The sequence below is a fragment of the Choloepus didactylus genome, chromosome 13 (assembly GCF_015220235.1).
Source record: "Choloepus didactylus isolate mChoDid1 chromosome 13, mChoDid1.pri, whole genome shotgun sequence".
Classification (NCBI taxonomy): Eukaryota; Metazoa; Chordata; class Mammalia; order Pilosa; family Megalonychidae; genus Choloepus; species Choloepus didactylus.
Genome location: NC_051319.1, coordinates 42,129,576 through 42,157,195, shown reverse-complemented (window position 1 = coordinate 42,157,195; position 27,620 = coordinate 42,129,576). Strand labels below are relative to the sequence as shown.

Below are 27,620 nucleotides of genomic sequence, written 5' to 3'. Positions count from 1 at the left end.
CTAGGAAGGCTTGTCTCTAAAGAGGTTACATCATATCTGTGAAGAAGCACAACAAAATGCCAGAAACTTATTCCAGAAGAAATCTTCGTGCTGGATACCAGGATTTCGGGCCCCTGAACAGCTGTCCACTTGGATCAGTGTGTGTTTACTGAGCATTTCCTCAGGACCCAGCACTGTCCCAGTTACTATTTGGGTAAAAACATATAATCTCTGCTCAGATGGAACTTACATCTACCTGAGTCCATACAATCCAGATAAAATAATCCATCTAACAAGAGGTGAAGAGCACAAGCTCTGGGTTTCACAGACTGGGATCTAAGCACCAAACCCTCTACTGTGAATTTAACCTTTATGAAATAAATCTCACAAGGAGTTAGTGTAATGCTGTGGTTATGTCAACCTTGGTTCCTATCCTGGTTTACCAATTACTATCTTCCTATTTTTGGTCAAATTACTTAACTTCACTTGCCTCCATTTCCCCATTTGTAGAAAATAGATAATGTGACCACCTGTAGTGCGATTGATTTATAATCTTGTCAAAATTAACAAAGAGTATTGAAGCAAACTTTTCTGGACATGAGGCATCAGGGCCAAAGAGTTATTCTGCTGTCCCTTTTATTCTTCATGCAAGGTAAGATTACACAGCATTCTAAAATCACCCTCACTATTTTTAGCACTGTCCTGGTGAGATTTCTTTTCCTTTTTTCAAACGCCTGAGCCATTCAGACATTTCTTTAGGTTGACCAGAAAGCAGTTTGCTAGAACTACCAGTCAACTCTATGGGCATGCAAAGAGCTGTTCTGACCCTTTTCATACTTCCCTAAGATTCCACAATGGATCACAGGATGGGTTATATCATTTGAGGTAGGTTCAAACCACCACATACAGTTTCAAACCACCACAGCAGGTACGCAGTGAATCTGTAGCATAGAAAGAGTACAGGCAATGTTGCAGGTGTGAGGCCCAGAAAGCAGGTGTCTGCATTGGAATAATCATGAAAACAGAAACCCATGGCATAGGCAAGTTGGGCATGCAGAAGGAGAAGGGGTCAGGTGCCTTGAAGATACTGGGGTGCCACTGCAGGTGTTGCTGAAATAGGATCTAGAGAGGTCTCTGTCTGTAGAAACCAAATACACTTCTAGATACTACTTAGGCCAGCTTCCCAGATACTTAGCACCATGGGGCCCTCAGCATGTGTGTGCCTGGGGCTGAGAAGAGGGACTGGGGGCAGGCATGAGCTGTCTGGGACTCTCCACCATGCCACCACTGTACAAATTGAGAGCTGGGGGAAAACATGCAGTGGACACATTGCAAAGAAAGCAGCAACCCTCAAGAACCTAGCCCTGGAAAAAACCTTGATGATGTAGGAGTATTAAAAAAATGTGGCATTCTCTAGCATCCTGGTGAATTAATCCACAGGAACCAAGAAGGAAATTTCCTCCTTCCTGCAATGTCTCTCCAGTGCTTTTTACTGACAAAGTTTAACTTTATTCCATCCAGCCGGCAAAGAAAAATATAAAGGGCCCATATCCATTTTCACAAATCAGTCAATGAAGGGTGAATTTGGATCAGAGAGTCAATAAATTAATAACTGGCACAATGAGCATAGTGCAATAGAAGCAGACCTAGGGTGCGCAATATCAGAGTATTCAGATTAAATTGTCAAGAGCCTTCTTGGAGAAGCCCAGCCAGAAGGCTGCCACAGTGACAGAGGTATGAAATGACGTGGACCAAAGTGATTCAGTAGGAATGGAAAGGAAGAGTGGAGTGAGAGATTTCAAAGGAAATGCAGAATTTTCTCTCCAGCTATTATATCAACCCAGCTTACAAAGGGAAAAAAAAAAAAGGAAGGATCTGGAAAAAGAACCACTTTTCCTGTTCTCAGAAGTGCTGAGTAAGCCATCATGTATACAGAAAAATATCTGGATCCACTGAGAACCAGAACATCCCCTTTCAAAGGACTGGGTCACTCCTCTCACAATGAGGGAATGAATAATAATTACAATATTATTATGTTGAGTTTTGGAAAAATTCGGGGGTCCAAGAGCATGAACCTTGGAAAGGGGACTGAGGAATTTTTGTTAAAATCCCCAATGTGCAATGAGAGAGGCCCACGCCCAGGAAATCAGTCTAAGACTAAAGGACAGTGGGACACGAGTGCCAAGCACAATGTCTGCCGAAAGTACTCACACACTCCGTGAGTATTTGTGGAAGGAAGGGAGGGAGAGTAAGCGGGAATGAGAGAGAAATCAACTTCTAACCAGGGTGCTAATCCAGACATGGGGAGGATTGGCAGGCAGGGATTGGCAAAGGTCCAAGAGGCAGCTTCTCAGGGCATGGTTACCAAGGAAGGGTGACCCGGTGGTACATGCCCGGCTCTCTGCGGGAAAGTCAGCCTCTGTGTGGGTCGTGGGAGATTCTTTGTTTATGCATAATCAGAGGCAAGCAATGAATCCCTCCAAATCTCAGAGTAGAAGGTGAGTTTAAACTTCCAGTAAAGCATTAAGCAGGCTCTGCTGCCTGAACGAGAAGATTCCAAGGATGAGAGCCAACCAGTTAGGTCATCACAATGCCCTTCTAGTATGTAGCAGTGAACCCAGCTTCCCTCCCCTCTCTGTTTTCTCCATTCCCTCCCCCCACCTCCCTTACCCTTCTCTTGGTAGTAAGCACCACTGGTTCTGAAGCAGGATCTTTTCTTACTCCTGGGAATAAGATGGTGATGCTTCATTTGCACTTAAACTCAAAGCAGACCCTAGATGTGGGAAAGAAACTCTCATAGAATGACGATTATGTGCCAAACACTTTAGATAGATGATCTCATTTCATCCTTAGGAAGGAAAATACTATTACTCCCATTTTACAAATGGAAACACTGAAACTCAGAGAGATTAAACGCTCCCTCTCATCATGTGGCTTGTAAGGGGTAGAGCTAGTCCCCAACCAAGGTACACCTGTCTCCAGAATTCCTAGACTGTGTTTTTATTGTTGTTGTTTGCTAAAACATAATTAGCTAGTTCATATGAGTGTGAGTATCGGTGTTTTAGTTTGCTAAAGCTGACAAAATGCAATATACCAGAAATGGACAGGAGATTTATTAGCTTACAAATTTACAACTCTAAGGTCATGAAAGTGTTAAAATTAAGACATCAACAGGATGATACCTTCTCCCCAAAGACCCGGCTACCAGCAATCCTTGGCTCCCCTGTCACATGGCCAGGCACCTGGCAATGTCTGCTGGCCCCTCCCTTCTCTCCCAGGTTTCATCGCTTCCGGCTTCAGTGGATTCCTCTCTGTTTTCTGTGTCCTCCTTTAGCTTCTGTCTCATAGCTTCTCTTGGGCCTTTTTTCTGTCTTCTTTCTGTCTTTTATCCTCTTATGAAGGACTCCAGTTAGAGGATTAAGACCCACTCTGAATGAGGAGGGTCACATCTAATTTAAGATCCTACTCACCAAAAGGTCTTGCTTACAATGAGTCCACATCCACAGGAATGGATTAGCTTTAAGAACATGCTTTCCTGGGGTACATACAGCTTCAGACTACCATAAGCAGTGTCTTAGTAGTTACTCATCTATTTTAACTTTTGAATTTATGTATACATTCCTGAAGGAAATAAAAACAAAAATAAGAACTTGATTTAAATTAAGCTCCCCTTCCACCCATATTAAAGCTTCTTCTTTAACTAACTATCTAGGCCCTTATTCTTCACTTACATCAAATTTCAAACAATCGTGAAAGCTAACTCTTAGGCAGCACTTACCAAGTGCTAGGCAGTGTTCCGCACACTTTGCATATATACTAACCATATCCTTATAACAACCCCGTTTTACAGAGAAGGGAACTGAGGTAAAGAGAGGTTAAGTCACTTGTCCAAGGTCACTTAAGTGACCAAAGGAGCAGTGCAGTGAAGATTCAAATCCAACTAGTCTGACTTTAGAGGCCATCCATAAATGAACACTACACTGAGTTCAGAGGGAAAGCTTCCAGAACAAACATTCAATAGCCTAGCTTAAGGAGTGGAATGTCTTGACTTTATAGTTAACCTGGTAGATTTTTTACAACTTTTAACAAGGTCATGTTTTACTACTTTATAATCTTTCTGTTGTGATGAGAGTACTAGGTGGTAGTTGTTATACTCTAAGGAAAAGTTGAGGAGCCAAGGAAAATGAGATGCCAAACGAGACATGATTGAGGCTGGAAATATCTCTTCAAAGCCTGGACTCCAGCATTATTAGTATCCCTCCTCTTGGCTAACTTTCCAGCAGGAAAGTGTAATGGGTTGATCTCTATGCAGATGAACTCCTTCAGATGAACTTCCAAGAGCTGCCTATCTTTCCTGGAACCTAGAGTCTCCCTCATGCCAGGAAACTTCTTGGTGCTGCCAGCAAATATTTATCACTCCTAAAAAATGGTTCCCCACTCCTGGAAAACTGAAAAGTAAAACACAAAATTCTGATTTTGTAGCAGGTTACCTCTGCTGGTGTCACAATTGCAGCCAGGCATCTTTATAAAAACAGGGAAAGACCTGCCATCATATTAAGGATGAAATATCTTAATCTCGTACTCCAGAGAGTTGCTGTGACTTTAGGGGTAATGGAATTGTCTTCACCTCAATTTCATGATGAAAGCAAAAAGGGAGATGTTAAATTCATGATGACTTGACATGGAAGTCAGTACCACCCATGAACAAGGTCTGGCTTGCATGCTCCTTTTACTTTTAGTTCCCTTCCCAGGTCTTTGTCCATCTTCACCCCGCCTATAGGGAGAGTAAAAGAGAAGGAAAGAAGGAAGGAAGGAAGGAAGGATGGGAGGAAGGAAGGAAGGGAGGGAGTAAGTAAGTGAGGCGGGCAATCATAAGCTTTTCATGGCCCCCAGTCCCTGGAGAGTCAAGTCTTCTATTTATTCATAGCCAAACAGAAAAATTCACTACAGTAAAAGCACTCCTGTACCTTTCCTTTTTTCTCATTCAGGCTTTGTTCTCCTGATTCTATCATCTATGACATGGACAGAGGCCATCATCTGATAGCTAGCTATCAAGGAGTGATGGTTTTCAGTCTCCAGTGGGTAAGGGTGTCTCCAAAGTGCCACCTATAGATAAAGGACTTCTTGCATCATTAGCAAGGGTCAAGAGATGCTCACTTCTCAATTTTCTAATTTTCTTCCACTTTCTAGCTTTAAATATAGAACTCTGGCTGTGCATTTTGTGTACCCTTTCATGTGGTGTTTTGCTTTAGAACATGCTGTTTTTCCCCCTTGGTTTATCTTGGCTCTGTTTTCCCCTAAGAATTAGCTCTTTTTCGTGACTAAAGATGCCTTTTCCCCCTTCAGTTTGTGGATTTTCACAGCTGTGCCTTTCAGATAAAATGAAATATGTTGGTACAGTTTCAGCCTTTTCCATTTTCTTAGACAAAGAGACCTAGAAACAAGAAAAAATGTCTAGCATGTTTAAACCAAATTTTTTACCAAAGCAAATCATTTAAAAACATCTGGAGGTAATTTTATTTTACCAGAGAGCCCAAGTTGCAGACAGACGCAATTGTCCTTAGTAGTATCTTTCTTTGTAGAAATAATTTAATGTAGAAGTAGACTCACTATTGGTAGATTTTGTCATTACTTGCGTTTACTATTTCCCTTTTCTGAGCAATCTGACCTTTGGGATTATTTCTGTAGAAATTGTATTTCTGTGATAGACAGTATCAACATTGTCCAAGGCCATCTGGCATAAACAGCCCAAGTTCCTTTTTCTCAGTCTTTAGGATCCCACTAAACAATTCCTTGTAAATCCCTTCAGCATCCCTGCTATTTTAATCAACACTGCACACACGCAACAGCTGGACCTCTGATTTGGCTCAGGAATAAAAATATGGAACTGAAGATTTTATATGCCTTGGAAAAAAGAACATAAAGTGGTGGGGAAAACAGGTTAAAGAAAACCTTCATCTTTTCCAGCACCAATGTAAGACGGACTTTTGGCAGAGCTGGAGGGAAGGAATCAACCAGAACCTATTTAAGTATTATTGCCAAACTCTGGGATTGAACTTTGCTTAAGGGAGGAGTTGAAAACCCCAAGGGCATGGCAGTAAGATAGAAGAGGAATTCTATTTATTCTTTATCTCTATAAAATATTTGATTGGGAAATATGGCACAATAGTCCAAGCAGCATAAGGATTAGACTAAATGGAGAACCTTTTCCAGCACTGTCTCTCCACAAGGGTGGAGCTAAAAAATGTTTAAGCTGGTGAAAGAGAGAGAAAAGAGTAAGATGACTAGACACAGCTGCAAGAGCACTCATTCCTGCTGCAGAGACTCTGTATCCATGGTTTTGTTGCAGCTGCTCCCTGGACCACAGCAGGCTCATAATCACGGGCAATGAGGCAGCAGTTGAGATTTGTAAAAATGGAATGTGGGCTATGACCATAAGAGACTGTAGCCCTCATTTCTGTATCTAGTCCACTCACCAATCATTTCTTCTTCTCACAAGGCTGCAATTTGAACAGAGCGGAAACAGCCTCATGAATGACTTCCAGGTACCTGTCTTAGTTGTATGTCATGTAACATTCCATTCTAACTCTTTGAATTCTCCTATAGCAAAGGATGCAGAAGAGCTGGGAGTTCCAGAGGGACCTAACAGTGCTGATACTGAAAGACCAAAATATTTTGTGATCATATCTGGATAAGGGGTCCAGGGGAAAGCAGACATAGTGAGCAGTAGTACTTAGCAAATGAGGACACCTGCCACTTACCAAGGGAATAGAATTTCCAAGCTATATATAAGTTTCCCCATATCTTTTTGTAATTTAAGGTGCTCCTGGGAAAGTTATATAAATAATAGCAACTCTGTATAGGCATGTAAGGACTTTATCCTTATTGCAGCAGAAGAAAATATATTCTTCTGTCATGTTATTGGCCATAAGCAATTATTATAAGGTGTGCTACCTTCCTGATATTTACTAGAACAGATCAAAATTTTAGATACCTGTCTCTATTCCAGGAAGCTGATGGGTTCAGGAGATACTCTGTCTCCTGAAATATTGATAACCACTAGCTTCAATAACTGACCCTAAGAGTCAGTATCTCCCCAAATTCCATTGGCCCAAGAAGCCAGATATTTGAGAGAAGTAGTGTGGGAAGACAGAGCCAGAAGACCAGGGTTTAAGTTCCATCTCTGTTTTTGTCTGAATAACCTTGGGACATCTCATTGAACCTCAGTTTCTTCCTCTAGAAAATGGGGATAATATTAGTTTCCTACTTTGTGGAGTAGTTGTAAAGATTAAATAAGGCACATTCCATGAAAATGTTTTGCAAACTAAAGCACCATACTGCCATAAGATGTTACTTTTAATTGAATATCTTTGTGTCCATCCACCTATGATTTCCAAGAATTTTTTTCAGTTGTTTACCGATATACATGTACACACATACACAAATATGTGTATTTTTTAGGGAAAAGCATCCATAACCTTCATCTTATCTCAAAGGAGCTCATTACCTAAAATTAGTTAAGAACTTCTGATTTAGAGGCACACCTCCTAGTGATACACATATGCATGCACACACAGAATATGTGATCTAAGATGTGTAATCTAAGAAACTTATATTGAAGGCACACCCTTATCTCAAAAAGAACATAAATGCACAACTGTATCCACTGCAGTAAGAAACCCATAAAGGTTATTTATGCTGCCTCATGTCCTGTAATTTTTGCTTTTCACTTGATTGCCTACAAATTTGCTTTTCTCCAAGAATAGATATTTGAAAGGCTTGGATCATACATTTCAAACAAGTTAAGGAGAGATCAGACCATATGAAATAAGTGTTGCAGGGTGTGTATGGGTGGTGGTGGGGGGTGATGTAAAGGAAAGGGGTGGATAGAGGTAAAAATAGACTGTATCACATCTTTCTTATGAAATTTATATAAATATTATATAAGAATATTTTAATAAAATGCAGCAGAAGAGCAGTAATAAACAAATTCCTAGCCTGTGAGCCATGAGGATACTTAATGTCAGCTGATAGTTGAAAGGGTTACTATTTCTTCAACATGAACCGAGTAAGTGTGAATATCTAGGCCCAGAATGCATGTAGCCTCCTAGAGTCTTGGTTTTCCTAAAATTGTGTTTTCTTCCTGCCAACTAGCCAACTGACTTGGAGGGAATTGCATCAGGGAAGTGAGGAGGTGGATGGAACACGTCATGTCATGATCCTGATCCCACTTAATTCCTTTCTAAGTGAGGGAGGAAGTCGTGATGTTAAAACTCAAGAATTTTGCTCAGGGTAGGGATCAGAGTGATGGCAAATCAGATTCTATGGACCTAGATGCTATGTGCAGTGACTCTAAAATCTGGAGTGAAAGATGAGAAAAGCCAGCCTCTCTCATTTTCTAGTCCCAGGATTCTTCTCTCCAAGGCCATGGACACCAAAGATGTCTTTGAACCTCCTGAAATGATGTGCAATATTTATGAGTGAATCAATCTGGGCCAAGTGTCAGTAGCTTTCATTAGATTCTCAAAGCAATACAAGACTTTCAAAATATTTCTATTTAAATAATTTTACTCTATCAGCCAGATTCCTCACATTATCCCCTCCCCTTCATCCCTAGAATGCCCCACTGGTGCCCACAGTGACTCCTATGAGAATGATGGGAAATGGATAAGAAAGGGATGATGTGCTCCTAGCTCCTTTATCTTTCCTTCTTGTCTGCACCATAGAACACATTTTCCCACAGAAGACGTTCTACAGAGAGCACTCATAATGTATCTAATATTTATTGAGGGCTTCCTATATGCCAAGCACTATGCTAAGCCCATTTGAGGTAAGTGGTATTATTTTTCTCATTTTGTCAGAGGAGAATGAGGCTCAGAGAAGTTAAGCCACTTACTCAACATCGCAGATAGGAAGTGGAAAGTCTGGGATTTAAATCTAGTATATCTGCCTCCAGAACCCACAATATAAAAACAATAATGTAATTGAAATACACTGGCAATGTTTTCTACTAATTTTCACTGTGGATATAGAATATCAGCTACATTGTGGATTATATGGACTTTTTTGAGCTGGATTTTTTACATGACACTATAAGAAATAAATTGAATGAGAAAATGTGCTTCAAATTACATATTAACATTCAAATTTACATATTATATCAATGAGTTTTGTAACTGTAAATACATTTTGTACTTTACTACAATGATTTCATATGTATTTTATCTATAAATACCAAACACACAGATTACTCATTCTTTGACCCATGACAGCTTATTTTTGCAGAATACTTAATCAAGGAGTTTACCAAGTTATATATAATATGACTTCTGATCCTTTCAATAACATTGTGAAATCTACAGAGTAGGTAACATCATTCTCATTTGAATACTGAAAATACTGAAAGTAGCAAGAGGAAAATGACTTATCATATACAGAAAAACAACAATATTAATAATGGCTGACTTCTCATCTGAAACAATGCAGGAGTGCAATGAAATACCCAAAATGCTAAAGGTAAACACTCAACCAAGAATTCTGTGTCCAGCAAAACTATCCTTCAAAAATGAAGGCAAAATAAAAAAGGGTAAAGGTTGAAACTGATTGTGTTTTAAAACTTCAACTTCCATATGAGACCAAGGGAAGAGATATCTATTTGGTACAGGATCTAAATTTTCTAAACGGTACAGCTCTACAGTTGATTTTGTTCAAACACCACAATTGCATGCAACTTTGAATAGGAAGTGAGATATGGTAGGTTAGTATAGGCTGGAGTGAAATAGTGACACATCCCAGAGTAATTTGGGCAGATAATAAAAAATATATTTACAGCCTCCCCCTCCCCAGACCCGAGGATCTGGGGGAAGGTGCGGATGTGTTGGACATTCTCACCTGGACTGGTGTTGATGTTGTCACAAACATTGGGACGGGCAGTTTGATGTGCTGAGCCCTCGATCACGGGACTTGCCCTTATGAAGCTCGTTACCGCAAAGGAGAGTCTAAACTTGCATGTAATTGTGCCTAAGAGTCTCCCCCTGAGTACCTCTTTGTTGCTCAGATGTGGCCCTCTCTCTCTCTCACTGAGCCATCTTGACAGGTGAACTCGCTGCCCTCCCCTCTACGTGGGACCCAACTCCCAGGGGTGTAAATCTCCCTGGCAATGCAGAATATGACTCCCGGGGATGAATGTGGGCCCGGCATCGTGGGACTGAGAGTATCTTCTTGACCAAAAGGGGGATGCAAAATGAGACGAAATAGTTTCAATGGCTGAGAGATTTCAAATGGAGTCGAGAGGTCACTCTGGTGGACATTCTTATGCACTATATAGATAACACGTCTTAGGTTTTAATGTATTGGAATAGCTAGAAGTAAATACCTGAAACTACCAAACTCCAACCCAGCAGTCTGGACTCCTGAAGACAATTATATAATAATGTAGATTACAAGGGGTGACAGTGTGATTGTGAAGACCTTGTGGATCACACCCCCTTTATCTAGTGTATGGATGAGTAGAAAAATGGGGATAAAAGCTAAAGGACAAATGGGATGGGATGGGGGGATGACTTGGGTGTTCTTTTTTCACTTTTATTTTTTTTTGTTGTTCTGGTTCTTTCTGATGTAAGGAAAATGTTCAGAGATAGATTGTGGTGATGAACGCATAACTATGTTATCATACTATGGACAGTGGATTGTATACCATGGATGATTGTATGGTGTGTGAATGTATAAAACTGAATTTAATAAAAAAAAAAATGAAGGCAAAATAAAAATATATATCCAGATAAACAAAGACTAAAGGAATGTTTTCCCTAGTAGACTTGTTTTACAGGAAATACAAAAGAAGTCTTTCATGCTAAAAGGAAGTGGGCGCCAAACAGTAAATGCAGTTCTTAGGAGTAAGTGGTAAATATGTGGGTGAATATAAAAGACTTTGTAAGAATATTTTTTATTTCTTCTCATACTACTTTAAAATACTTAAACTGTATAGAGCAATATTATAGCACTATTCTGTGGTGTTTGGAGTGTATTTAGATTTGATATATATGATGATAATAGCAAAAAGGAAGAGGGGTAGTAAAGGAGATATATTGCAGCAAAGTTTCTACATTAGATCAGAATTAAGTTAGTATTATTCTGACTTCAATTGTGATGAATTAAAAAGTGTATTTTAATCCATAGAGCAACCACTAAAAAATTTTTTTAATGGCAAAAAAAAATCGGTGGAAGAATTAAAACAGCTTGTTAAAAATATTTAACCGAAGAAAGTCAGTAAGGGGGGTGTGGGGGCAGAGGAACAAAAAAGACATGAGAGAAATCAAAGGTATTCTAAAGGGTTATTATGACTAACTTTATGTCTAACAAATTAGACTACTTAGATGAAATGGAAAAATTCTTAGACACAAAATATCAAAACATATTCAAGAAGAAATAGTAAATTGGAATAGACCTATAACAATAAATGAAAAGATATTTAACTGGTAATTTAAAATCCTCCATAAAGAAAAGCCCAGGACTGGATGGCTCCAATGATGATTTGTAGCAAATATTTAATGTTGAAATAACATCACTTCACAAATATTTTCAGAAAATAAAGGAGAGAACAATTCCCAACTCATTCTGAGGCCAGTATTATGCTGATACAAGGAAAATAAAATACTGACCATATCCCTCATGAATACAGACCCAAAAATCTTTAGCTTCTAAATTCAGTAACTTATAAAAAGGAGTAAATACCATGACCTAGTGGATTTATCTCTAGAATGAAAGGTTTGCTTATAATCTTAATATCATTTCTTGTAACACACCATATTAATAGAATAAAAGACAAAAGCTACATGATTGTTTCAATAAATATAGGAAAAGCATTTGACAAAACCAAATGCCCATTCAAGATAAAAACTCTTTATTCTTAACAGACATACAGACAGAAGGGAACTTCCTCAGTGTGAAAAAGGGTATCTCCAAAAAACATTCCAAAAATAATCATACTTACTGGCGAAAGGCTGAATGCTTTCCCCCTAAAATAAGGAACAAGGAAAGATGTCCTCATTTAACATTTTTATTAAACATTATACTGGAGATTCTAGACAATGCAATTGAGAGAATAAAGGTGAGTGTATATAATTTTAGGTATGTATATATATTATATATAAGTATGCATATTAATTTATTATATAGTAAATATATATAAATTAAAGATACCCAGATTGAAAAAGGAAAAGTAAAACTGTTTATATTTGCAGATAGCATTATCCTTTCCAAGGAAAATCCTAAGCAAACCACAAAAAATATTTACTAGAACCAATAAAAAAACTTTAGCAAAATCTCAGGAAACAAAATGAAAGACAAAAATCAATTATATGTCTATATACTAGTAATGGACAAACCAAACATGAAATTAAGAAATCAGTTCCATTCACAATAGCAGCAAGGAGTTAACTTGTTTAAGAATTAATTTTTTAAAATAAGGGCATAACTGATATATTGAAAGCAATAAACATTTGTGAGAGAAATTCAAGATCTAAATAAAGGCTGAGATATTATTTATTAATGATTTGGAAGACTCAGTGTTGAGATGGCTACTCGTTGCATGTAGGCTTTTTTGTAACAGTTGACTAGTTAATCATAACATGTATATGGAAATGTAAAGAACAAAGGTGGAGGACTTACACTACCCAATTTTGAAACTTACAATAAAGCTACAATAATCAAGACAGTGTGATATTGGCATAAATAAAGCTATATAGATCAATGGAACAGAATTAACAGTCCAGAAATAATCCTTACGCTTTGGGGTAGTTACCTTCAACAAAAATGTGTTAGGTAAAGTTCTCTTAGATAAGACACCAAAAGCATGATCTGTTAAAAAAAAAAAAAAAAAAAAAAAAAGATAAACTGAACCTCATCAAAATTTAAAGCATTTGTCCCTCAAAAGTTACCATTAAAACAAGAAAAGATAAAGGACATGTATTCAGAATTTATAAGGAACCCTTACAAATCAATAATATGACAAGTAATGCAATTAAAAAATAGATAAAACACTTAAAAACATTTCACCAAAGAAGAATGTGAAGGGTTAATAAGTATGTAAAATGGTGCTCTACATCATTAGTCACAGGAAAATTCAAATTAAAGCAACAATGACATACATTACATACTCGCCAGATGGCTATTACAAAAAGACAAACAACAATGAGTATTGGTAAGGATATGCAGAAACTGGAACCCTCATACATTGATGGTGAGAATGTAAAATCATACAGCCACTTTGGGAAACAGTTTGACAGTTTTTTATAAAATTATATACATTTACAATATGACCAAGAAAATGTATGAAAAAATTAAACATATCTACACAAAGACCTATATACAAATGTTCACAGCAGCATTATTCAAAAGGAATGAAGTTCTGATACATACTACAACATGGATAAACCTTGAAAACATTAGGCTAAGTGAAAGAAGCCAGTCACAAAAGACCACATGTTCTATGGTTCCACTTACATGAAATATCCAAAAATAGCAAATTTATAGGAACAGAAAACAGATCGTGATTGCCTGAGTCAAGGAGTGGAGAGTGGAAAAGAGTGGCAATTGACTGCAGACAGTCTTGAGGAAATCTGGAGAACAGTGGAAAAGTTCTAAAACCAGATTGTGATGATGGTTTCACAACTCCATAGAATTTACTGAAAATCATTGAACTCTGCTTGTGTAATAAGTGATCTTATTGTATGTAAATTAGATCTCAATAAAGCTGCTTTATGAGAAGACATGAATAATGGACAGGATGTTTTGAGATATAATTTTAAAATAAGTACATATAAAAATATTTACATGTGAAATAATCTTAGTTTTGCATACATGTCAATTCATTTTTATCTACTGTCATTTAAAGAAAACTGTTCTTTGTTCTCTCCATGCTGTGGTTTCCTTATCTGTAAAATGAGGATGATAAGAGTAACTGCCTCATAAGTATTTGTGACTATAACTGAATTAATAGATGTAAAGCATTTAGAAGAGGGCCTGACACAGAATAAGCACATAAAACATGTTAATTGTATTTACCAATTGTAGGTACAAACCAGAGATCTTATGTCACGACCAACCACATATATTTTGTAGTATCTATTTCTTTTGTTGCCATTTTTTCTGATGAGAAAAAATGGGCATTAATAATTAATAACACTTTCCCAAGTTGGCATAAATAAAATATATATAGTAGAGGCCATTCAAATAGGGTGTGGGAAAACATGATAGCTGTAAATTTTGGAGTTCTATAGAATATATCATGGAGAACAATCTAAAAAAAGTTTTTATTTTTATTTCAGATCAACAAAACAAATGACTCAAAAAGCAATTTTAATCGTTCTTTATGTCTTTCATTTTCTCCCTTAGCGGTTTAGTTGCAGTGCCCATACTAAGCCTGTTCCTTGTCAATTACAGGATGAAGGGAAATGCCCACCTCTAGAGGAAATAAAATTAGAAGGTGCAGAAGTTGGCATTAACAGCAGCTTGGGAAAACCCTGTGTGTTTAACTGTGTGCCTCAGTCTGGAAATAGAGCATTTTGCCTCTGTGCAACCTCAAACCAAGAAATGAAAAGGTAATTCATTAGTGTTTTTTTTCTCTTTGCCAGTTTTACTTTGGGCAGGGGAATGCTTCATCAGTAGCAGCCTTATAAATTCTTGAGCCTGGAAGTAGGGAAGGGGCCAACAAATTCATAGCCTGAGTCAATAAATTGTTATTTTTTCCCTTAGTCATGAGAAGTTTGGCTCTTCATTATTCCCCCAACTTGTTTCTAGTAGAATTTCCAAAGAGCAGAAGCATCTTCCACTCACTCACTTACTTTGGATTTCCACATTTCTAAAAACAAACAAAAAAAAATCAATATTGCCATGATTCACAGCCAACATCTCAAAAAGTTGCCAGATTTATATATTTTAAGCTCATGGATTGGATTGTCTTAGGTGTAAAATAATGGAGCAGAGTTACAATTTAGTACACTATGGTGAGATGAGCAAAAACAATAATAATAATGTAGCACTTCTTTATTGGTGTGTGTTGGCAGGGTGGGACGGGGAGGTGTGACTCCAAGTGACGTTTGATGAGCTTGCAACCCAAATGGAGAGGTAGAAGGCAGAAGAGTACAGGCATTCTAAGACAGTAGCCTATGCCTTCTGTCACTTGGTATTATTCCCTGAGAGAATGGAGATCATTAATCAATCCAGCGAGTCAATTAAAACCTGCAGTGTAAGTACAGCTGATTTGGAGTAGATGAAGTAGAGGTGAGTGAGTCAGGACAGAAGGGAGCAGTGTTTAGTGTCATTGGCATATCCCTTTGGGTGAATTTGGACCTAGCTTCAATCTTAAAGGGAATTCTAGTTCTGAATCCTCTTAGGTAAATGATATATTGCCCGTTTGTGGAACATTATTTATTCGAATACATGTTGCCTTAAAAGGACAAACAAGTAAATATGGTGGCTACTTGATAGAATTTCAATTCATTCACAAAATATTTATTGGATATCTGATATGTTCAAGTCATGGCCTTAAGGTATCTATGGTCTATTAGTGTGATTAAGAGCCAAACCTTGCCTTCCAAAAACACTGAACCAATACGATAGGAAATTTATTTCAATATTTTGAATGCAAAATAGAAATTGAGAAATGCCATAGGAGAAGACAAAGTGGTATGGGAATTGAGGGTAGGAAGAGATTGCTTCTGGAAGTAGGAAAGAGGGAAGAATTGATGAAGGATGTGGCATGGGACTAGATTAGCATACAAAAGAAGAAATGGAATAGAGGGTGGCAGAGAGAATAAATCAAGTTTTGGGGAGAATAACAAGCAGTATGTTTCAATTAGAAGTTAGGGTGTCTAAATGGAAATTGAAAAATATTGGCAAGATGGGGTGGTGTTTTAGTTTCCCCACTGCTAGAACAAATAAATACCCTACAATGGGTTGGCTTGACAACAGGAATTTAAGGGCCTCACAGTTCCAGAAGAGAAATGCATACTTCTCCTCGGAGTTGGTATCTTCTGGTTGGTCAGCAAACTTCAGGTTCCTTGGCTTTTCCATCACATGGCAATGCACAAGGCATTGTCTTCCCCTTTTTTCTTCCAAGTTCTTTTGACATCCAGATTCCGGCTGTTCCTTGTGGCTTCTCTGTGTCCAATTTCCTTTGCTTATAAGGACTTCAGTCATATTGGATTAAGGCACACCCTCATTCAGTTTGGGCACAACTTAACTAATCACACCTTCAAAGGTCCTGTTTACAAATGGATTCACATACCACAGGACCAGGGATTGGGACCTGAATATACCTTTAATGGGGGACAGGATTCATTCCCCAGCAGGTGGGGTGGATAGGCTAAGGAAACAAGATTAAGATGATTCAATCATCAATTAGGGTGCTTTAAAGTTGACCACTACATCCAAGGACCACTTCCCAAGGGGAAGGGGCTCAGGATGGTAGGTGTTTATTAGGTTTTCCTTATTTTAACAGCCAGTGCCTTACACTTCATATACCAACTGTTATCAGCCCTGCTGGTATTAATAAATTCACATACGTCAGTAAAATACAGATTGAGTTAATTTGCTCTCAGGCACTAATTAAACTACAGTAAAAGAGAAGAATAAAATAATTTATTTTAAATATATCTTTTGGGCACAGGATTTTGCCACCTAATTTGCAGGATGTATTGCCCTTCAGCCATGAACTTAGAGCAGTGAAATATATCCGAGCCTCCTCTGTCTGAATGATAGGTTTCAGCAAAAACAACAAGCCTCTCTGAATGACAATTATCAAGCCCCTTAAAGAGAACACCTCTCATTTCAATGTGTTTCAGATGGCTTGAGGCAATGGAGAAAGCGGTCCATCCTGTCCACCAGGTAAAGTTTCCTTGATATTTATCTCTGCTTTCATTTTGCTTCTCTTCTCAGAGGGAGAAAGGAGCAAGTTTGATGTCATGCACTCCACCCTGGGACTTCTCAGATCTGCTCTAAAGGCTGGGAAAGAGGATTTTAAGACAACAGGGTTTCCTGTTCAGAGTCTATGCTGGAACTTGTCTTCCTGCTGTTCCTTTAATCTGCAGGAGTTGTATGGCATTCCCTTCAGTGAGACTCGGTGGGTAGTCACAAACTGGGATGGAATTTCAGTTTCACACAGAGCAGTCCAGTAGTTCCCTATGAGGTCAAGCCACTGTTGCTGTTTTCTTTTCACCCCCCAAATACAGTATCTCAAGAAGATCTTGGGATAATGCTATTGGCCAAGCAGGTTACTAGAAAATAAGTGGCCACGGTGCTTTATGTTCATATCCTTGTTCTGGAGACACGTTAGACCAACTCGCACTTTTCCTGCCCATTCATGATTCCTAGCCTTGGAGCAACATACTTTTTAATTTAGATTTCACCTATAGACCTATAGACTGATAGATAACTTCATAACACCAACAGGTAGGTCATCACTTTAGCTCCTAAAGCATTGGACATCCCTCTTTCTGAACTTGTGCTGACACCCATCAGGGGGAAAATTGCTTTAATATCCAATTGCTTTCATTTTTATGCTATGGATATGATTTCTAATGAGATTATAGATTTTCTTAAAATATGCTCATTTCTTCACAAAATGTCATACAAGCAAAAGTCATTTACTATCAATCATCTTCTGTACATATTTTGGTTCTTTGTGCATTTGGGAAAATTTAGGTTGTTTGGGGTTGAATGTATTGCCCTATGCCCTGTAACTGTCCTTTCAGAACAATCACTAGCACCGTCATATGACAAACAGCAGGACTTGTGTTTCATTTTACCTGGAACACAATGCTCAGTACACTCATCCGTCTCTCCAAGGCCTCATCCTAATGAGCCTCGATATTTTTAAGAGATATCTATTCTGCTAATGTGTTCAGGGTGTCTGCAGCAGAGTGAAAAAATGAAAACCCAGACTCCCAGCAGGCTTCCACTTCGCAGCAAAGTATACAGCAAGCTCTGCATTCTGAAATCTTTGCACTGCCTTGTTGAGACTAAAGAACAAACATAAAACCAAACAAAGAAGAGAAACTGTCAAGCGCCCGGCAGGGCACTTGGATAAAGAGATGAAGCACAGTCCCTCCCACCCCCTAGCCTCAGGTTCTCAGAAAGGGCCTATCTCTCAGCCCTGTGGACCCAGGGCTACCCTCCAGGGTGGAGGATCTTGATTTATCATCATCCTTCCACATCACTGACCATGAGAGCCTAAGGCCTTGGGCATTTAACTTGTTCCTTTGCACAAATGGGAATTCCAGATGAAGAAAAACATGAACCGGAGGCTGCTATTAGTCATAGTGGACATGCCAGGAACAGGGCAAAAAGGCCAGTCTTAATGGTGAGTGAAATAGCGAGTCAGGGCCAGCACTTCTAGACAGGGGCATCTAGGAGCCGTCTTTGCTGAGGTGCTCATTTCCATTTTCTTTCTCATTCATGAGCCCCTCTTCTTCGGCTGATATTCTTTTGATTTCCTCAGGACAGAATAGATGCCAAAGAGAAAGGATGTCTATGGACACGAAAGGGTGAAGAGAAGTTCCCAATGGACAATGGATAAATCTGTGTTTTCCGTCCAGTTGCTGAAGTACCCCCATCATTTTAGCAATAGAACCATTTAGCGCGGCGGCTTCTCTGAAGTCCCACCGACTTGGCGTTGTGACCTCTGGTTCTGGGAGTCGATGACCCTTGGCGCAGCATGTCCACTCACATAACCCCTTTGTGCCACACCTGCAGAACCATGTTTGGGAAGATGTTACTCTGCACGACAGTAGCCTCCCATCCCTGGCCATCAAAAGTCCAGAGTGCCTGGGCCTTCTGCACCAACTGGATAAAAGCACAGACATGTGGGTCCATAATTACCGCATCCTGAAGGATGGCTGTTTGTACTTCTGTGCTAGCATCTGCTCCACCCAGGCCTCAGGGATGGACTTGACTTTCACTTGAAATAGTAGTAGTAGTAGCAGTAATATCTTATCCTTATTGAGCCCTGTGTTATGTGCTTTACCTAAATATCTTCCAGAGACGAGGTACCATTATTATTATTATTCTCATTTTACAGATAAGGAAACTTGCTGGAGAGTTCATATAGCTTGCCAAAATCATGTATTTTAAGTAATGAAGGGGAGAGCTGAACACAGCCAAATGAACTCCAAAGCCTGTACCCTTAACCTCATGCTTGAATTGCCTTGAAAAGCCAAAAATAAACCTTGTTCTTTGGTCAGTGATAATATTCAGGGTCAGTATCAATAGTTTTCTTGGGTAGTGACTCTACCCTTTCCTCCTAGTGTTCCTAAATTGGACAAGGGAATAACAAAAAGAATAACGTCAGTTTTCCTTGGGAAAGTCATTTAATTTCTTGAGTCTTAGTTTCTTCATTTATAAAATAGGAACAACACTATCTATCTCACAGGAAAGCAGTGAAGATTAAATGAGATCATCATTATTAAAGTGACTTGAGCTCTACCCAAATGAAGGTTTGTGAGTGACATAAGCCAAATTAAATTACATATATAGGTACATATGAATATGTACACTCATACATATTCACACATACGTAATGAGTTTATGAGCAAGATAATTTAATAATGTAATAATTGTGCCTGATTTCTGCAAGAAAGATTATTTAACTTTCTTGTAATTTCTGACAAAAGTGATTATTGATGTTTTATTTGCAGTTGGATTTTATTCCCAAATGAATAATCCTTTAAGAATTAGCACTAGCAAACATCCTGGAATCTCAATAATTTCATTTCCTTTTTTTTTTTTTTTTTTTTTTTTTTGCATTAATGTTTATGTTTAATTACACTAAATAGATATACCAAATGGGTGAAGGGCATTTCATGACCATTTCATCCTTCTTGGAAGGGGATGGAAGAGCTACAAAGTGAGCATCACACCGTGGTCCATTTATTATCAATTGAGATTATCAACTTGGATAATCAGTTCCCATTTTGTGGGCGTTACAACATAACTCAACTCGGAATATCTTTCAACTATTTCAGAGGTTGATGGCATCTCTAAGCTCTTAGAGAACAGGCTGTTCCTATTCAACCCCAAATCCTCTGCTGTAAGCAGCTGATGCCAGGATGGGAATTAAGGTAAACAAAACAATGAAACCTCCAAAGTGGTCATTGACTAGGACTTTATTATAAAATATCACTACAAAATTCTGAACGTTTTTAATTATCAAATCAGTTAAGCTAATTTTCAAGGGACTTGTTCCAGAGATAGAAAGGAATTGCTTAGGACTGAATGCTCAGATTTCTCCAACCTCTGAAATGTTAACAACCTGCTGGGGCCTAGAGACTGCTACTGTTTCAAGAGTTTGGAAAATAGTAATGACAGACACCAGGGGACTTCCCTTATTCTGAAAGGTCAGAAGAGGCCTTACTTAAAAGTCCTAGTTAGACAGCTGCTACTACTAAGTGGCATGAAATTAATAATAGCAGAAGCAGCAGTTATCATTTATTCAGTACAGCTTTCATCACTGTGTTATGTGTTTTTACATTTGTTACATTCGCGTTCTACCCAGTCTTGTAAGATAGGTTATTATTCTACCTACAGGTTTAGAAACTGATGCTTAGAGAGGATAAATAATTTCCCCAAGTTCCCCTGGCTAGTAAATGGTGAAGACAAAATTTGAACCCAGGCAGCCTAAGTTATACCAACAAGAAGAAAAAAGAAACAAGTAGGAAAAAATTGAAAGCCCTGTTTTATACTCAGCGTTGTTAATGCTCATTTCACACCTCTTTCCAAAACCTTCCATGGTTCTTTGTTGCCTCCTAGAGTGGAGTCCAATCTCACAAGTTAGGACCTCTTACTTTGCCCCACAACCCCCTTTCTGGCTTTATCTCCCACTCCTGTGTTAAAGCATCTCTACCTAAACATGATCACGCTCTATTTCCTTAGCACACCTCTAAATATATTTCTGACCCCATGACTTTGCTTGGGCTAGTTCTTTCCCCTGAAACATTCCCTACCAGTTGTCCAGATTCTACCTGTCCCTCATCTGTCTGTTCAAATGATATTCATCACTGTTATAAAGCCACACCAGATGGTTCCAGGTAAACAAAGTTTCCCCCTTTCCTGAACTTCCATACTTGTCTATCTTGGGACACTGTCTTAGTTTGCCAATGCTGTTATGAAAAAGACCACACAATGGGTTGGCTTAAACAAAGAGAATCTATCATCACATTAGTTTTAGAGGCTAGAAGACTTTGCTTCCTCCCAGAGTGCGTAGCATTCTGGTACTGGCTTGCTGTAATTCTTGGAGTTCCTTGGCTTGAAACCCTGCTTCCTGTCACATGTCCATGTCCTTTCCTTTCTCTCTTCTCTTCTGATTTCTGCTGACTTTCTGCTTCTCCTTGTTGTCTTCTCTTTGTAAGGCCTCTAATAATCCAGATTAACTGAAAAAAAATCTTCAAAAGTTGCTGTTTGCAATGGGTTCACACCCACAGGAACATGGATTAAGATTAAGAGCATGTTTTTTTCTTGGGGTTCATAACTCAATCTGCCACAGGCTCTTAATACCCTCCACCTTGTATTTTCTCTCTTGATGGGCATATTATCTTCTAAGGGATCATATGTGCCCAAGAGGACTGTATATTATGCATATTTAATGAATGAAAGAGTGAGTGAATGAATGAATGAATGGACACCCAGATTACCTCAATTGGTAATGTTCCCATGAAGTGTGAGCAATTTGTCATTTCCTCTTTTAATAATCAAGGACAGTTAGAAGATTGTGAAGCTAATCCAAAGGCAAACCCAGAACTCAAGCCACCGTATACCTGGCTTTCTTGCTGTATCATACTCTTTCCAGATGTAAGAAGTACATTAATTTCTATCTGCAATTTTATTTGAAAATAAGTTATTTGTGTTTAATAAAAATATTTAATCCAAACACATGCCTTCTTACCAAAATTTTCTTCTTGCAAATTCCTATTTCCACAGGTCCCCAATCTCTAACCCAAATTATCTCAAATATAGAATAAATGAATATTTTCTTTACTGATAATCCAACAGAAAATTAAGATCTAGGCTACATCCCAAAATAGGGGCCTGTAATCTTCCCTTCATATGACTCCACTCCCATGTGCCTGCTCATGCACTTTGTTTTAGGGTCTGTGCTTTGCTTCTCCCTACCCCAGACTCCCATCCTGACTGCTGCTGGGCCCAGATGGAAAATCTCTTAGGGTTTTTCAGCTGCTAACTCATCTTCAAGGTTAAAGTGGCAGTGGAGGAGCTCTTTCTGAAGTTCCTTACCTTTCTCTGGATTTGAATTTTAAATTGAGGTTTACATCCTTTTTATAAGAGTCCTTCTCAGCCTTCTTGTACATCTTAACTTGGATCGTGATCTGAGACTCACAGCCAGTTATCTAGCACAGTAAAACTCAAGATATGATCAGAGGGCATATCCAAATCTGCTGAGGGAATTTCTCAAAATAAATATGCCCTTTCCCACACTCTATTAAGAATTGCTGTCCCAGTGAATCACATTTATTCAGAGGGCAGGATTGTACTCGTTGGGTGTCTTGCAGTCAGAAAAGCATTGAATGCTTCCTGTGTGCCAAAGATCAGGATAAACACTTTATGCTCATTATCTAAATTTAATCTTTGCAAAGCACCCAATATTATTGCTCCATTAAAGTGAGAAATGAAGGCTTACAGAAGATAACCAGCCTGCTGATGGTCACCCAGCTATTATGTGGCGGAGACAAAGTGTGAACAAATGCTGTCAGAATCCTGTGCCCAAAGTCTTAGCTGCAATGCTTGGTGTAGCACACCCTGGCAGAAATTAGTCTTATTAAGGTAGCCTTCGGTCAGTAATGCTATATGTCTCTTCTCTGCACTCTGGCATCAGCTCACTGACAGCAGTAGCAATCAGGTATATCAGTCAGGGTTCTCCTGAGAAAGAGACCCTTTAGGGTGTGTGTGTGTGTGTGTGCGCAAAGAGATTTATGTTAAGGAATTGGCTCATGCAATTCTGGGGGGGGGGGGTGGCTGACAAGTCCGAAATCTATAGAGCAGGGCAACAGTCTGGAAACTCAAGCAGTATTTTATGCTGCAATCTTGAGGCAGAATTTTCTTCTTCTCTGGGAAACATCAGTTTTTGCTCTTAATGTCTTGAATGTAGCCCCCTCCCCCACGTTTTTTTAGGGTGATCTTTTCTTAAAGTCAACTGATGGTAGACGATAGCCATATCTACAAAATACCTTACAGCAACACCTAGATTAGTGTTTGACTAAATAACTGGGCACTGTCACCTAGCTAAGTTACACATAAGACTAACCATCACACCAGGGGCCACCCAGTCCAACTACCTATTGATCAAAAGGACCATAGGAGTTCTAAGGACAACAGGGGGATTTATTAAGAACGGCTGAAACCATGAAAACTACAAGCACTTAAATACAAGTTTAACTTAATCATTTTTATATACATTGAATAAGAACATTATTATAGTCAAATAAATTACGCAGAGTTCTGATTTTGTTTTCAATTCCTCCAGGTGACACTAAATAAATGACCTTTGTGCTAGTCTGTTCTCTATTTCTCCTTCACTTGCATCATCCAAGCTCTGCTGAGCTCTCACACATCCCACTCTGATCTGGTTCCATCTTCTCCTGCCCTGTGAGGGTCATGACTTTGAAGCAGGCCACAGTTAACTATTTACAGCAGAATTTGTCAGATTTATAAAAACTTCAGGTGTTGATACTGTTGCTGAGTCATGCAATCAATGTAGAGGTTGTGACCAGTATTTATAAAACAATAGCATAGAATTTAATTGAACAGAAAATATCATTTCATATCACAATGTTTCATGAAACTTTCGTTGCAGTTATATGAAAACCTGTAGAGTCTATGTTACTGGATTAAAATGTAAGATGTATTTTTTACATCTTTGGATCATAGCCAAAAGAGTTTGAAAAATATTGATGTACAAATACCTTTAGTCTCTTTCAGAGCAGTTGGTTTTATGTTCAGAATCTTAGAAACATGGTATTTAAAGAAGGTTCAATTACATTTATAATACTTCTACCTCTAATTGCTTTATTACTGGGACCTGGGCTTCTGTGGTCATCACTTCATAGAGATATGATCCTGTGGTTGTAGGATTGTAGCATCTTAGCTGCTTTCCTGTTTAATGATTTTTTTTCTCACTGCTTTAAGGAGGCTTTATATGCTATTTTCTATTTCTGAAGATATCGTAGTATTGTTGGCAGTACATTTATTGCAATAGTTGCCTGACATGCAGATGCAGAGAAAATACTGAGGACAACAAAGGGAAGTCGAGGAAAAGATTAACAGTGAATTTAGGGGAAAGACAGGACATGAGAAGCAACATAGTCCCGATTCCTGTAGAAACCACATTTGACAATAATCCCACATTTTACTTTCAGCTAGATAAATATACCTTTAATTTGTGATGTGCGGGTTGGAGAAATAACCTCAGTCAGTTCCTTTAAGGCTTTTCTTACTGTCAAGGAGAGTGTTAATACTTTGACAAAATGTATCATTGGCACTGCTTTTGCCGACTAATATTAAAAGTTGCTGTGTGAGTATATGGAAAGCCCCTTAGTCATGTTCCTCTTTATAGGCCTGAAGCCCCTTGTCATTCACCAATGACTTGATTTTTTTTTTCCAAATCTATCTTTTGAGCCAAAGCTGGAAGTAACAAACTGTGACTGTTAGCTATTGTTCTTGAATAAATCACATCAAGGTCTATGTGCACTTCCCGGAAAGATGTATTTTACATTGTTGCAACAAATGGAACACAGAATGCTTGCACAGTTCTTGGGAGAAATCTCTGTCCAAGTATTGTGCCAGCTAGCTATTTACTGCTGCTGTTTAATAGTAGAGAGGAGCCAGCCCAATGAGGTCACTTCAAATGAAGTAATGGGGTTATAACTGGTTGTCTTCATTTACGATCATTTCTACCCTACAAAAAGGGTAAGAAAACTTTCCTCCTGTAGCAGGCACCTTATTGGGGATTGAATCATGTCCACCATAAGACGTGTTCAAGTCCTAACCCCGGTCCTGTGGGTGTGAATTCATTTGTAAATAAGCCAGTCACAAAAGACCACTTATTATATAATTCCATTAATTTAAATGCCTTAGGAAAAGCAAATCTATAGAGATAGAAAGTTGATTAGGATTGCCTGGGGTCGGGATGAGGATGGAAGACTGGGGCATAAAGGGGTTTATTTCTGAGGTAATGGAAATGTTCTGCAATTAGATTATGGTGATCATTGTACAACTCTATAAATGAATGAAAAACCATTAAATTGTACACTTTAAATGTGTGAATTTATGGTAAGTAAATTGTATCTCAATAAAGCTGTACATATGTGTGTACACACACACACACACACACATATATATGGAGAGACAGTGAGACAGAGAGAGAGAGAGTCCTAGCTCAAAGAGAAAAGTCATCCCCTGATTTTGGTAACCACTATATTACTGGGGAAAAAAAAAATTCTAAAATCAGTGCTTTCCTAGAAGTTAGCTAATGAAATTGACTCTTTTAAAATGAAAAAAATATGTATTTAATATTGCATCTAAACCCACTCTAATTTTTTTTTTTTTTTTTTAGCTTCTGAAGTCCAAATCCACTAATTCTGTTTAAAAAAGAAAAATTTGGGTTTTCCCTAACCATCTACATTAGTGCCAAGTATCAACATAAGAGAAACAGAAGTTTTCCAGACATATTTAAAGTAACTAAATTGTCCCTTCACAGCCCCTTATTGACACATTGGCACAGAATAGTTATCAGGTCAAGTAGTAGAACTCTAAGTCATATTTTCTTTGTTGGTACACTAAAGTGGCTCCTGAGGTTAGGATGAGGAGGGGGCTGGGGCAGGAGGACAAGAATGAGCATTAATCATTTAATCATCACTGTTATTGAAATTACCTAGAGTCTCTGCCTGGGAGTAAGTTTACCTCAGAGCATGGACGCCACACAAAGCAGACAAGAGTTTTGATTTTCCAGAGCCCAGAGCCTTCTCCTAGACTGAGACTCCCCCTATCCCACCCCACCCACCCACACATACACACAAAATTCAGGCCAAGCAATACAAAACCACTAACGTGGATTCAAAGGACCACAGGGAAGAAATTAACTTTTAAAACCAGTCATTTTTCACATTGTCACTTCAAGTTTACTCCATCATATCACCCTATGGGTTTATATTTTAAATGTGCTTTGCATCTGCCAAAGAAAATGAGAATATGGGTTGATTATAGAAACTCCTGGAAGTCATTATTCTTCAGGATGGATGCCTTAATAGTTCTTCTGAAGCAAATATTATTTAATTTCCTCTAATGTGATATTTCAGATGTCTCTCTTTGATGCTGAATACTGATTTCAAAATGTGTCCTCTAGGTAAAGAAGCTATTTTGGGCACACAGCAATCCGAAATACATGTAGCAAGATGATTGCAAAATGAAAACCAGGAAATTTAAACTCTGTTACCATTTTTGCCACTAATCATTAGTGAGTGACCTTAACTTAGATCCTCTTTTGGAGTCTCAGTTTCATCATCTATAAAATGAGACAGCTGGACTAGACATTCCATCAAACATAAAATTTTCTTGACACCATTTCAGGCTCCTTTTCCCATCTTACTCTTTCCCTATTCTGCTCACTTGTTTCTTTCACCTTCTGTAGGTGGCCTGTATCTGCAAGGATGTAGGGTGAGTGAACAGACCCTGAGCTTCAAGCACTCAGTAACTGAACTCAAACCTCCATCAGAAGAGTTTAAGACTTTCTATTTCTGTGCAGAAAATAAAACAGAGAACCAAAGGTAAGTCAAAGTCTGCATATTCCTTCTTCTATATAAATCCTGACAAGACCTTCATAGCTTATACTTATCCTTATTTTCCCATTCCAACTCTGCATCTCCCTTTCTTTGCACAATCTCCATAATCAATATTCTTCAGGGTCTTTTTTCTCTTCTTTCAATGCATCCTTAGATGACTCTTCTAGAAGCTTTTCTTTTTCCAAATGGAAAAGAAATCCACATTTCTTCCCAAGTCTGATTTAAGCTTCAGCATTTGAAATCCACTGACAACGTGATCTGTAAACACTGCTATTTGCTATTGCACAGGTTTGCCATTTCACCTCTTTTCACATAATTCATTGATATATTCATCTGAATTTTTTTGGCTGTTTGGTTTTGTCATAAGCCATTGAAGGACATAGGGCTTAGCTATCTAATTGGATATATTAGCATATCTAGCTTAGCATACACATTTGGACATTTGGTTCATAATGATTCTGAAAGAGAAAAGCAATAAAGTTAAAGACAAAACCGTGAGGCTGAGGAAGTGTTCTCTGGTACCTGGAGCATGCTCCTCCATCTCTAAAATCTCCCTGAACCAACTCCAACCCTCAAGATATCCAGGCCCCTCCACTTCCCATCCCTACACTCAACTGTTTGGTGACCAGCCCTCACCTCATCCAGACCCTTTTCCCCAACTATATGGAAAAAATGATCTAATAAAGAAAGTTAAAGTAAGTTATTAAAACAGATTACATGGTAAAATTGCCAAGGGCAGAAAAAGAGTTCAGTTAGAGATACGAATGAAGCCGATCTGGTTAGGACTAAGGCAAATCA

At 38.4% G+C, this 27,620-nt stretch overlaps 1 protein-coding gene across 1 annotated transcript in view; it reads left to right on the top strand.

Moving 5' to 3' along the window:
* The window catches only part of LOC119507679, a 120,218-nt gene that overhangs the window by 90,112 nt on the left and 2,486 nt on the right, over positions 1–27,620 (top strand). Inside the window, 4 exon segments of the mRNA XM_037800890.1 lie at positions 14,422–14,579; positions 16,824–16,866; positions 18,733–18,946; positions 26,672–26,807. Of these exon segments, the coding sequence (XP_037656818.1) occupies positions 14,422–14,579; positions 16,824–16,866; positions 18,733–18,946; positions 26,672–26,807 (551 nt within the window).